The sequence below is a fragment of the Crocodylus siamensis genome, chromosome 5, assembly GCF_052110815.1.
Source record: "Crocodylus siamensis isolate JL-2025a chromosome 5, ASM5211081v1, whole genome shotgun sequence".
NCBI lineage: Eukaryota > Metazoa > Chordata > Crocodylia > Crocodylidae > Crocodylus > Crocodylus siamensis.
In genome coordinates, this window is record NC_143399.1 from 16,492,794 (window position 1) to 16,506,066 (window position 13,273).

The 13,273-nt window shown below is 44.7% G+C and overlaps 1 protein-coding gene across 4 annotated transcripts in view; it reads left to right on the top strand.

The window, feature by feature from the left end:
* CACHD1 (cache domain containing 1) overlaps nt 1–13,273 on the top strand; it is a 176,989-nt gene that overhangs the window by 124,337 nt on the left and 39,379 nt on the right. For all 4 annotated transcript variants that reach the window (XM_090046918.1, XM_090046916.1, XM_090046917.1 and 1 more), the window contains 6 exons: nt 560–704; nt 3,465–3,681; nt 7,169–7,318; nt 7,648–7,881; nt 9,687–9,836; nt 10,460–10,583. In XM_090046918.1, coding sequence (XP_089903044.1) covers nt 560–704; nt 3,465–3,681; nt 7,169–7,318; nt 7,648–7,881; nt 9,687–9,836; nt 10,460–10,583 — 1,020 coding nt within the window. The remainder of the gene's footprint in view (nt 1–559; nt 705–3,464; nt 3,682–7,168; nt 7,319–7,647; nt 7,882–9,686; nt 9,837–10,459; nt 10,584–13,273) is intronic.

Here is a 13,273-nt window from a genome sequence, read left to right on the forward strand (position 1 = left end):
TTATGCTATAGCAGTTGTTTAAGCCATACCAATGGGAATTAACAAAATTTAAAAATTAATAAAAATTAAATTGCAAGCTGCAAATGTTCAGGAAGTGCATGCGTCAACAGTCGCTGTGTGATATTATTGCAACCTTGTTCTTCCTCTGTCACTTTCTTTGCTGTCTTGTATCGCATCCAAATTAAGGCACCAACCCTCCTAACCCTTATTCAATGTGTTTAATTTTATTCAGATGACTGTGCCTATTGACTTTAATGGAAATACTTCCCTGCAAGAGAAAAATGTGAGAGTAAATGCTTGCAGGATTTTAAGTATTATTTGTAAACTCTTTGGGGAAGGGGCTTGCTCACTCTGTTTCTGAACGTCGTAACAGTATTGCCCTTTTCAAACCTGCTATCCTATTCATAAATTCACTGTGTTAGTGCTTGAGTGTTTTGTGAAGCCAGGCAACTACTACCCACTCACTTTCAGTCCCCTTAGATATTCTCAGTATTAAACTGCTGAGGAAATTAAAAGAGGAGTGATTTTTATGGTGCCTAATAGGTGTTTGCCATTTCAGGCCTGTCTATGTCTCTACGGTCAGACCCCAGTCTAAGCACATAGTTGTCATTGTGGACCATGGGGCCTCAGTCACAGAGACACAGCTTCAGATTGCCAAGGATGCTGCTCAAGTGATTCTGAGTTCTATAGATGAACACGATAAGGTAAAATTACTCTTAAGTGATGAGTATGTGTTTCTGTGTTTTAACCAACTTCAGTTTTGTGCTTACCTTCTCATTTTTGCATTTGTCTAAAATAAACATATTTCTGAATTACTCATATGTAGGGATCCTGGTTTTCCCCGACAAGAAATCACAAATTCGCTGATAAAAACTCCAAAATCTGTGATTTAAAATGAAAGGCCTCCTACAGCCCTCCCAACCCTGCTTGTGCCCCTCACTCCCTCTCTCACAGCCCCTGCACCCCCAGCCCTGCTAAAGAGAGGCCCCCAGCTACCAGGGCTGTAGGGTCAGAGACCTGGGTTCACATCTCTTTGCCCCTGGCAGGAGGCAGTGGCTGCTGCAGCGGAGTGGAGCCCGGCTCCCTGCCCTTCTGCCTGCCTGCTGCTGGCTTGGGCGGGGGGCGACTTCCTGCTGCTGTGCGTACTCCTGGTGGGGACAGGGGGATCCATAATCCTCATATCCATTTGTGGAGTTTGGACTCCCACCCTGCTACCCTCCCCCAGGGCCTCTGCCGTCCAGCAGGTGTGACCTGGAGCTTAGGGAACAGCGGGGGCTGCACAGGAAAGCTGTTTTCCTCTGCGAGCTCTGTGCTGGCCTAGCGATGTGTCCCCTGCCTGCGTGGAACCAGTGAGATTCACAACTTCACACTGCCGCCCCCGCTGGTGCCATGCATGCAGGGGACATGTCACCAGGGCAGTGCAAAGCTCGCAGCGGCAAGTAGCTTTCTATGTGGCTCCACTCTGCCCTGAAGTGCTGGGTCCTGCCTGCCAAGCTGTGGAGGCCCCAGGGGAGTACCGCAGGGCAGGAGCCTGAGCCTGCAACAGGCAGCCTGCCTCTGACCCACACACAGATCTGGGGGGCACAGATCCTCCCTGTCCCCTAGGAGTGCACGCAGTGGCAGGGAGCTGTCCCCACCTACGGCCCCATCCTGCTCCCTGCTGGGGTCCTGTGGCTGCACATTGTGGCCCTGGGCCCCAAGCTCCATACACCGCCAGGCTGGGCAGTAGGCCTAGCCCCAGCCCTGCCCTAACCAGCTCCCTTCCTCCCCTCCCAATCCTCAATCCTGCCGCCCCCCCCCCCCCCCCCCCCCAACTTACTTGCGGGAGCTGCCTGGGGCCATGTGCATATACGTGTACCTGGTGCCCCGTGCCTGACCCTCCCAGCCCCCTGCAGGCTGGAACTCTGCCAGCCTGTGGGGGGCTTGTTGCGAAACTGCGAAATTCACAGATCTGAGTTTTACTTTGGTAAGGGAGGAATCGGCATTTTACTCTGTTTTTCCATGGGAAATGGAAAACCTGAATCCCTGCTTATATACCCCTGCTTAGATGTCAACCTTTTGGGGTGCCCTTAGAAAACTTTTTTCTAATGGGGCATATAGTGATGCAGAAGCTTTACTGTGGGGCCAGAATTTAGGAGATTTGTCTAGGGACCGTGACCACCAATGACAACCTGTGGGGCCTCAGGAAGTTCCTTTTGATCCCATATCCTCTGAGCCCATTTTATAGTTAGTAAAATGGAGGAAATCTACTTCACTGCCTTGCAGAGATGCTGTAAAACCTAATTAAATTTTACAAGGCTTCCAGAAATCCTGAACAGAAGAACAGGAAGGTTGAAGGTTAGGACTGGGTTTCAGGGGTTTGGAATTGTATTTCTGCCTCTTCATGACCTTAGTGAAATCACTTAACTAAATATTTCTGAAACTAGAGCTTGCAGCCACAAGCAGTGTTACTAGACCCTTTCAGCAGTATCTTGAATCCTTCCCACTGCTGTATTAACGGCAGATAATTGTAAAGCAGTGGGATTATGAAGTACTTTTTTTGAAAGAGGATCCCAGTATAAATAATTTGAGAGCTGCTGACTTACTCTTATAATCTGTAGTGTGGGAATAATATTACTTTCTTAGTGAAGTGTTACACATGTAACTAATTTCAAAATGTTCTATAAAATGTTCTGTGATTCCTATTTAGTAAAACACTTGAACGTGTCCTTAAAATTAAGCCTATGTTTTAAGTAATATTGCTAAATCTGGGTATACTTGTAGAGAAAATGTTTATTCTAAGTTAAAACAACAATTTTATTACCGTATTATCTTTTAATGGTTTTACAATCTGTTTCACCAGTGCTGCTTTCACAGTAGTGTGTATAGCAGTGTCTTTATTCTGTCACTATTTCATCATCAATCAAAGCTTAGATTAAAGCATGCCATGCATTTAATAGACTATATCTCCTGGATACATTTAATTGTGCAAGTATTACTACTAGATGCCTTAATTCATTTATAGAATAAACGGTAGTGATGGATTTGGCTCATTGTCAAAAACATTTTAAAAAAACAGTGCTTTGCCCATTAAATTTCCTAGTTTTATCATCTTCCTCAAGCACTCCATTTTTCTGTAAGCAGCAGAGTTTGGTTAAAAATGCTCTCTGCAGATTTTATGTCGAGATATCCAGAGCTTGCTTAAATTTTCTGCCTCAGACAGTGCGGTAGCTCTTATGTGTGAGCTGAATGAAGCTGACTTCATCTGAGAAACAAAGACCAAAGACCTTTTTTTTCCTTGCTCACCATAAGTCTAATCCTTTTCAAATTTGATGGATTTATTATGCCTCTAGCATTTATTTTTTTAACAACTGAATTTTAAATCCACAGAAACTCTTCTGTTGGCTTATCATTTTGTGCGGTATATTGGTACGTAAAGAATTATAAATGGCAAGGTAATCCAATATAGTTTCTTTTCTTTTAAGATCTCTGTGTTAACCGTGGCAGACGCAGTAAGAACCTGCTCACTGGATCAGTGCTATAAGTCATTTCTGTCTCCTGCCACTAGTGAGACAAAAAGGAAGATGTCCACCTTCGTTAGCAATATAAAGTCATCTGACAGCCCTACCCAGCATGCGGTAGGATTTCAAAAGGCATTTCAGTTGATACGAAACACAAACAATGGCACAAAACTCCAAGGAAGTAAGTCTGTTATTGTACAGTCCTTTTTATTATTTCTTGAGCTTGCATATTTCTTTTTTATCTGAATTGTTTGCTCTGACAGAGACCAGGGGACTCTGGTATCTTGAACTTAAAAATATTATGTAATTTTTAATTAAAAAGCATGTGTCGGATTTGAAATCCATACATTAGTGGCTGCTGAAAATTGTTCATTATATTTTCATTTACTTGTCCAGCTCACTGTTCTTCCTTGTTAACTGTATTATTTAATTATGGTAATCAGATCTCTGAATTATTCCTCAGAAGGGGACCCATTCTCATGGTAATCATTAGCACAACCATTTCATTGACTGATAAGTGAAATACACATTCATACATGCACGTACTCCAGTTATCCCAGTTCCTTTGGAAGTGATCAATATCCCTCATCAAAATTATTCATGGTAACTGCAATTGATAGAATATCAAATATGATGGTGTCCTAACTGAATTTTTACTCATCAGAGAGAACCTGCTTGAATTAAGCTGTGTGAAACACTATCCCAAATTCTTACTTTTTTAATTTAAAAAAAAGAAATAAATAACTACACACTACGGTTGGACTAGCAAACACACCCAAAATACAAGAACAGAAGTAGGTGACACATTATATTCTTTTAGATTTGTGAAAAGAGGGATCTACACTTTTACTACTCTGAGCTTTGTTGACTTTTGAACTACAGACCTAACGTATACAATAGCTCCTATCTTTGTTTTGTTCATTCAAACATAGGGTGTTGTCAAAAGCAGGTCTTCAGCTTCTTCTGGCACACTGTTGAGAGGGTAGTGGCCTCATAATTAGAGGTACCATGTCATATCAGCACCAATAAAAAAGAAAATTAACATTATCAGCAGTTGGCTTTTTTTGGCTGATCTGGCCGATAATGTTGCTGAGAAATGCAGTGTGCATGCTTGCAGCTGCAGCATACATGCGCGGTCAGGAGTGCAGCCCAGCAGCTTGGAGAGCAGCATCTGGCTGATAAGTCTGTGGTGGGGAAGGGACTTGGGGGAGGCAGAATGAGGCCTTCATGGTGAGGGAGGGAGTGGGGCTGGGGCAGGGGTAGAGACAGGTGCTGCCCAGTCATGATGGGGTGGGGTGTGGGACAGCTGTGGGTGGCTTATCTGGGGGTTGGGGCAAGGGGGTAGCTCTCACTGCTGTGCACATCCCTGGTGGAGGTATGGGGGGGCATGTGTGCCCCAAATCTGTGCACAGAATGAGGGCAGGCTGTGTGCTTGAGGCTGGGGTTGCACCTGTGCCAACCTCTTCCCAGCAGGAGACTGTGCCCGGGCTGTTCTTGGAGCAGGTAGTGGTGGCTCTGGAAGGGGGGTTACAGTGAATTTTCAGGTGGCTGTAGCTCCCCTCCCAACACTGTCACCACCACCCACCCCACCCAGCCTGGCACAACCCCAGCCCCGAATGCACAGTGGGCCCACACACAGATCTGGGGGGTATGTGCCCCCATACCTCCTCCAGGGTGCACACAGTGGTGGAAAACCTCCCTTTCCCCCCTTGCCCCAAATGAGCTGCCCGCAGCTCCATCCTGTGCCCTGCCTCACCACGGTTGGGCAGCATATGCCCTGCCCCAGCCCCACTCCCTCCCTCAGCATGGGGGCCTCGATCTGTCCCCCCATGCCCCTTCCACAGATTTACCAGTCAGACTTTACTCTCCAAGCTGCAGGGCTGAATATCAGCAATTGGCTGGTCAATAATTGGCCATCAATATCAGCCCAAAAAATCTTTACCAGTGTACCCCTACTTGTAATAAATCTAATGCAGCTGAAGTTGGCTGGTATAAGACTTAGGCATCAGTACTTATTCGAAGATTATTGGCCATATATTTTTACTGCATCCTAGTACCTATTTCATGCTTAGCATTCTTTGCACGTTAGGAATAGAATACACTTGCATACCCCACTGCAATGTGAAACTGCATTTTTATTTCACTTTCATGCAACTTTTGTTGTTGGCTTTTGGAGCACAGACACATAAGGGCCCATTACTTGAAGTTTCAAGTTCAGTGCACTTGCTTTCCTTTAGAACAGCAGTTCTCAACCTTTTTTTGTACCAGGACCCATTTGTAAACATCAGTGACCAGTCCTGACCCAGTGTCACTCACTGCCAACTGCTGTCCCCCAGGCCCCAGCCCTCTTATGTGTGGGGCACTGGAGGGAGGGGGGACAGTGCGTGGGGCATGAGGGGGCTCCAAGCAGCCCCCCACAGGCTGGAACTCTGCCAGCCTGCAAGGGAAAAGCCACTTTCAGTTTGTTGATGACCCTTTTGATACATTCGTGCGACTCACTTTTGGGTCGTGACCCGAAACGCTGCTCTGTTAAGGCGATGGAAAAATTTAAGCTTTAAGTTCAGTGCACGCACACTTTCATTTTAAGACTCTTTATATAAAAATGACAGAATTGTAAAATTATGTGTGTGGGTAGCAAACCTCAGAACTTGCAGGGCTGAGGCACAGCAGTTTGTGAAGAGGATGTATAATGTGCTGCTGTTTTCTTGTAAACAGCTTTCTAGTTGGCTTCTCCTGATATGCCCCTGACAGGACTTGTGGGTATGTCAAGAGAAGCCATTCACACTCAGAAAAATAAATTCATAATGGAAGAAATTATAGAGACACTCCTAGTGTGCGAGATGAGAGTTTTGTTGAAAAGGTTAATACTTCTGTATTTCCCAGCCCTCTGTCACTGCTTGCTGTAGTGGTGCCAACCAGAATCAGTAATTACTTTATATTCACATGGTATCCTTCATCCCAGAGGCTTGCAGGGTACTTTGCAAATTATATATATACATCTCTGCCACTGAAATCCCCTGATGTCTGGATGGCAGGAAGTTCTTAGTAGATAAGTAGTACACAGCAAGGTGCACAGCTGGAGAAAATTTAGAGCCTGGACACTGGAAGAGAATTCAGGGCTTTTACAGAGGTAAAATATCTCCTCCCTCATTGCTAGTGTAGGAAAGAAAGCATTGTATGAGAGAACTGCCTGTAGAAAATTGTAAAGCTTAAGCTGTGGCACAGAACCCTCATGCAAGCTTAAGACTCTCTCACTACCCTTGCTAGCAAGTTAAAAAAAAAAAAAAGAGAGAGCAAGCTATAGTGTTTTAAGCCATAGGCTAAACTTCGACTGCTCTAGCACAGGTACACGAGAGGGTTGAGAATAAAGGCTTCATGTTCAGGTTCTGACCAACTCATTGTGAGTAGGGCCCAGCCTTTGACTGCCCACACTGGAAAACTAATGAGAGCTTCAAATTTGTAGTTAAAATGTTGTGACTTGGAAGTATGGAATAGCTGCTAAAAGGTACCACAAAATGGGTGTTTTTTAGCCAGTGCAGATGCTTGCAACTCTTGAAATAAAGCTGTTGATAGCATTCATCATTTTTACTTGCATAAGGGTTTTTACAGCGTTACTGTCTTGAGTAAATCACGATCTAATGTACTTTGTCATGTGTGTTCCTGCTTAGATACAGATATGGTCATAATTTACCTCTCGGCTGGGATTACTTCAAAAGATTCCTCAGAGGATGATAAAAAGGCTACTCTGCGTGTCATCAATGAAGAAAATAGTTTCCTCAATAACTCAGTAATGATTCTCACTTATGCACTTATGAATGGTAAGAAATTTTTGCTGCATTAAGGAAGGATGAAAGTCCTCTTCTTGAGTATTGCAGGCTTATTAAATCCAATTAAGCATGCTTTTCTGTCTGGGGAATTATTAATGAGTTTTGGCCCTTGGATTCCATAGGCTATTCCCCACATGTAAGAATATTTCCCATTTGGGAGATGATAAAACTACTTGCAAATCAAACCAACACTGCAACATGATGAACTCCAGTTTTGCTGTATTTTGTAGTGTGTGCTAATTTGTAATAAGGTGGGAGCCTCAATTGAAAATAAGTTAATTCCTTTCTTCTCCATAACGGATGCAGCATATCTCTTTCAGAGGGAGTGACCGGTTTAAAAGAACTGGCATTTCTCCGAGATCTGGCAGAGCAGAACTCTGTGAAGTATGGAGTGCCTGATCGAATTGCCTTGCCTGTGATCAAGGGGAGCATGATGGTCTTAAACCAGCTGAGTAACCTGGAAACCACAGTTGGTCGATTTTACACTAACCTCCCCAACCGAATGATTGATGAAGCTGTCTTCAGTCTGCCCTTCTCAGATGAAATGGGAGATGGTGAGTGCTTAGAAAAACCTGAAACAGACTGGGGTAAAACAGAGGTTATCTTCCCCACCTTTGACCACGTTGGATTTATACCTGACTTACAAGCAGGTGTTTTTAGGTCTGCCCTTAAGGCAACTGCAAAGTGAATCCCTTTGTGCAGGGATCACATGTAAAATTTTAACATCTGTTATGGAGTATGTGTAGTGTGACATGGAATGAATTTAGGCTGTACTTGCAAGACGAAAATTCTTTTGTGGACACCTCCGTAATTTGAATTTGTGTAGGAAACTGCACTAAGTTTAAGGATTAGATTTTGGGGCTAAAATGATAGCCACAGTGCCTCTGCATTCCAGCAAGCCCATCAGGCACTTGCTCATGGCCTGAGCTGGCCCTTTAACAAGACCACAGGTGTTGTTATGGCATCGTAATGGAGGAGGAAAATGCCTTTCTGATGGTGAAAAGATGAACCATCCCTCTTTGTACTAAAAGAAGCAGGACCATAACTTCCTGCGTGGTGTTCCTACTGTCCATTATCACCAGGGTGGGGCTGGTCCTGGAGTGCTCCCAATCAGAAGATGATTGGGAGTATTCTGGGGCTCAAGCCATGGAGCATTCCCAGTCGGCCAGTTGTCAGTTGATTGTTGGCCAGCTCCAAGGACCATATAGGGGCTTGAACCAGCCCTGTGGATTCCCAGAGCCAGCTGACAAATCAGCTGATTGTCATGCACACAAAAATAATGATCCTGGGCTCCTCCTGCACTGGCAAGTATGGTGCAATTTGGATCTCATCCTCCATCCTAAAATTGCGCCTTCTGCCACTCACCTGTGGCATGGCAAGAGGCTCAGTTGTTGGGATTGTAATTAGATCCTGTTGCATCTTCATATTAATACCTATCAGTGGTCTAAGGCATATAATTATGGCTATGTAATTATGTGACTCATTTAGTGAGCAGGAGGAATATCTAAATGCATGTTCAACTGCTCCTTCTCAATCTTCCATCAGCTGCTTGTATCCTATGGAATGCATCTACAGTTTTATGCTAGCAGCAGCAGGTATAAAATGTAGCTGCACAGTGGTGTCAGTGAGAGATGTCAAAACTTGTGTTAGCTTTAATGCTGTTGTTTGATTATGTGCTGCAGATATTGCCAGCATATAGAACTGACCCAAGGGGGTGCAGGACCCGGGGCAAATCAGCTTGTGTGGGGGCCCCCCTTAATAGTGCATGGGGCCGTGGTACCCCAACAAAGGGGAGTTCCTGTGCTGCTTCTGCAGCACGGGGCTGAGCTGCCAATTCCAGGCCACCCCCATGGCTCCACCCGGCTCCGTTGGCCCCCCAGAACATGGGGCCTGGGATGGTTGCCCCACTTAGCCATGCCTTAGGAATGGCTCTGCCAGCATATGGTGTCTATCACTGGCAGTGCTTCTTGAATCAAGCACTTTACTGGGAAACCATATTTGTATGTCCTAAGGAGAAAAATGCCATAAAGCCTTAACTTGCAAATTTTGAACAAAGTAGAAAAACATGTATTTGCAGTAAAATACTTAAAATTGTGTGTTCTGAAGAGATGCCCACTTACAGGCCTGGTCTTAAATTTTATTTCTAAGTCTTGGGATCTATTTTTGCAAAAAAAACCCTCCATCCTGGTGCAGTGTATGACTTGGAAAATTAACCTTGCTAGATGGATGGAAGGGTCTTCTTGTCATTGAGGTAAACCTGGTCCAGTTTTCACTTAGCACATGCTCTATGTTCTGTATTATTAATTAAGTGGAGACTTTGTTTATTGCTAATTTACTGTGTTATTCCTCTTATACTAAGGTCTGATAATGACTGTAAGTAAACCATGTTACTTCGGAAACCTGTTGCTAGGGATTGTTGGCGTGGATGTTAACCTTGCATATATCTTGGAGGATGTCACCTATTACCAAGATTCTTTGGCCTCATACACGTTTCTCATCGATAACAAAGGTAATTTTGTGATTCAAATACTATAAATATGCTACCTTTCTGTTCCACTGAAATAGGAAGCCAACTCTTAATTATAATCCTGATTTATAAGCATAGGAGGTAGGAGGACAGTAACAGTGCATGATGTAGATTATTAAAAGATTAGCACCAGTTGTTTGATTGTCTATCAGTAATTGCCAGCCAAACTGAAAATGTGAGTGTATATATAGTTTGGAATTATTATTATTATAGATCTATAGATCAGTCGTGATATGGAATGTTTCCTATTGCTGAAATAGATTTTCCACATTGGAGGTTAAAAAAGCAGAACTAACATTTGAAAGAAGAAAAAACAGTTTTTATAGTTCTTTACATTTTTTCCTGCAATCCCAAGTGCTTCTGTTAAAGCCTATATCACTGAGTCATGGTTTGTTTTCAGTTAAATTACTAAGCTCTTAGGATTTTAAAGATCTGTTGGCACTAATCTGATTTATTACACGATAATACGTTTACTTTTGTATGATAATTTTTTTAATTGAACAGAACTCTCACATATGCAGCCACAATTCTTGTCCTTGTTTTATCTACATTTAGCATTTCCTGAATGAACATTTGCACTAAAACCCCATTTCTGCTTGTTTTAGGGTACACACTTATGCATCCATCCCTTACAAGGCCTTATTTGCTGTCTGAACCACCACTTCACACAGACATCATACATTATGAGAACATTCCCAAATTTGAATTGGTCCGCCAAAACATCCTTAGGTAAGGAAGTGGGGCTGAAGTTGTTGCTTACAATAAGAGTTTGCAGAAGCCAAAAGCATTTGTGCAAAACATTAAAAGGAGTTACGTTCTTGAACTACTCTTCCTGTATTTAGTGGTTTCAGTATCCAGAAATCCAGGCAGAATCAACGTCCCATCTTTGTTTATACAGGACAGCTTTTTCTACCATTTTATCCGTTCCATCTTTAATATGCCAAGCAGCAGTTTCTACATGTTCCCTTGAGAGACTCTTCTTATCCAGTATTGCCCATGATCAGGAAGTTTACCTAGGGATTCAGTTTGGATTGTCCTTTTCTCTGTTTCCATCAGAATTATTAGTAACCCTCAGTAGTTCCTTGCTTTCTCAGGGTTTGTAGGTATTTACAATACTGTCCCAAACCTCTTAGCCATTATAATACCACATGTCTATTTGATACTAGGAATATTTTCTCAGTCTCTCTAGATTTCTGTGCCATGGCCCTGTTGTAATTTCTTCCATATTCTCTAGCTATTTGTTATCTTTTGAATAGTGAGGTGCCAAGAACTGAAGCCCTGTTTTATTTCCAGTAGGATTGCACCAAACTGTATAGGAGGGCCTGCCTCACAGTCCACTGAAGTCAGTGGAAATGTTTCTGTTGACTTGAGTGAGTGTTCAGTCAAACCTATGGCAAGGAGCTCTCTCTTCCCTGCTTCATGATGGAAATAACTTTTGTGTGTGCAGTTTTACCCTTCCTTTGCTCAAGTTCTTTAGAAGTTGAATTAGATGTAACAATACCTGATCTAGAGAGAGATGATCTGTCTTTGACCTGTCATGTTGTTAACCCAGGTGTGCTTTGCTGTCCATCTGCATCCCTTTCAGAGTTACTGCTCCCCAGTATTCTGCCTTCCACTAGCTATTTGCACTTTGCATTATTTTCCCTGCCGAATGTACAGTAAAAGCTGTGTTAACCGGCATTCTAGTAACCGGAATACTCTATTAATTGGAGTTCCCAGCCGGCCAGACACGGGGGTGGGGAAGCTTGCACACGGCAGCCACTGCCACTACTCACCCCCCTGCGCTGGCACCGCTCTGCTTGCAGCTGCCGCCACCCCCGCTCCACATACAGCTGAAAACCCCTGCCTCAGGTAACCAGAATTTTTAGATAACTGGCACCCCTCCCCACTTTACCCAACTCGTGCTGGATAATAAAGCTTTTACTGTACTAGCTTGCATTTTTTATCATTGCATCTCGGTCTATTTTCTGCTGTTATTTCTAAGCTTCAAATTCAGAATGTCCTAATTAAAAATAATTGCATTACATACCACTAATAAAGAGCCTTTCATCTTCAAAGATCTGTTTCAAAAACAAACAACCACCCTTTGTTTCCACACACCTTCTTTGAAGTCTGTAAGTATCCTGATCCCCATCTGTAAATGGGAATTGAGGAAAGAGGTGTTAGATGATATGCCCAAGGCTGTAGAGAAAATCTGTGTTGGGATTAAACTGGGGAGCTTTTGGCTAATGGGTCATTTGGTACGTTTAACAAATAGTTTGGAGAGCTTAGAAATATTTCTTGGTTTTCTGGAAAAGACTGTTTGAATGACTATCCAGAGCTTCCTAAGAAGGAAGGTTAACTTGTAATGTGCAGCATAGGATATTGAAAGTACTATTGTGTATATTATAGCCTAGCTATTTTCCCCAAACATTGAGCTAGATCAGGGGTGGCAAACAGGGCCCACCTGGCTACACCCCCCCAGCCAGAAGCCCCTGCTTCTGGCCTGGGACCATGGGGCTGTTTTTGTGGCTACACCAGTGCAGGAAATTCAGGTAAGAAGTGTGTTGCGGGGGGGGGGGGGGGCTAGGGGAGGACTGTGAGGATCACCCCAGTCCTTGGGGCTGGGCCAGCTCCTGCTGAGTCCCACGGTCCAGCCAGGAGCCAGTGGGTGGATGGGAAAGCGGAGGTGGGAGGGAGTGGAAATGAGCAGGAGCGCAGGGCCTGCATGAATGTCATGGGGTGGTAGGAGCACGGTGTGTGGGCTTGCAGGGGTCTGTGGAGCCAGGCTGGGCTGCACCAGCAGGGAGAGGGGGGAGCTGGCTCAGCTGCACAGAGCCCCTGCCGGCCGGGACCCTGTACCCCTGCCGCCCTGCTCTGGGCTCCACCAGCGCTGACCCCAGAACAACAGCAGGGGCCCTGCGCTCCTGTCCAGCTGCCACTGGCTCACTCCCAGTGCCCTCGCCCCAGACCTGCAGTACAGATGGGGAGTCCTGACCCCACGTGCCCCACATGCACCCATCTAGACTGAGCAGCGGCAGCGGGCAGCGAGCAGGTGCTCAGCACAGGGGAAAAGTGGCCGCTCCCCCTCCCCGTGGTCAGTGCTCCTTGCTGCAGCTATTCGTAGCCTGCGCGGTGTGGTCCTGCCTCTCTGCTGCATCACCGCTGCCCCACAGAGCACCTGTGGCGATGGAGAGCAGACCACTAATAAATTAAAATATATTATTATGGTTGTTTGATTTTTAGCATGTAATCTTTTTCCCTGCTAGGATAGCAAACCCTCTTCCACAAAGGCATACTTCCAGGGACTAGGGGAGGGACGTACGGTGGCAAAGGTCAGAGGTTAGGGATGGGACTTAAGGTCTCAAGATGGTAACTCGGGGGCAGGGCACCTGTCAGGGGGCAGGGCTATCCATGCAGCCCTCAACAGCTTGCCAAAA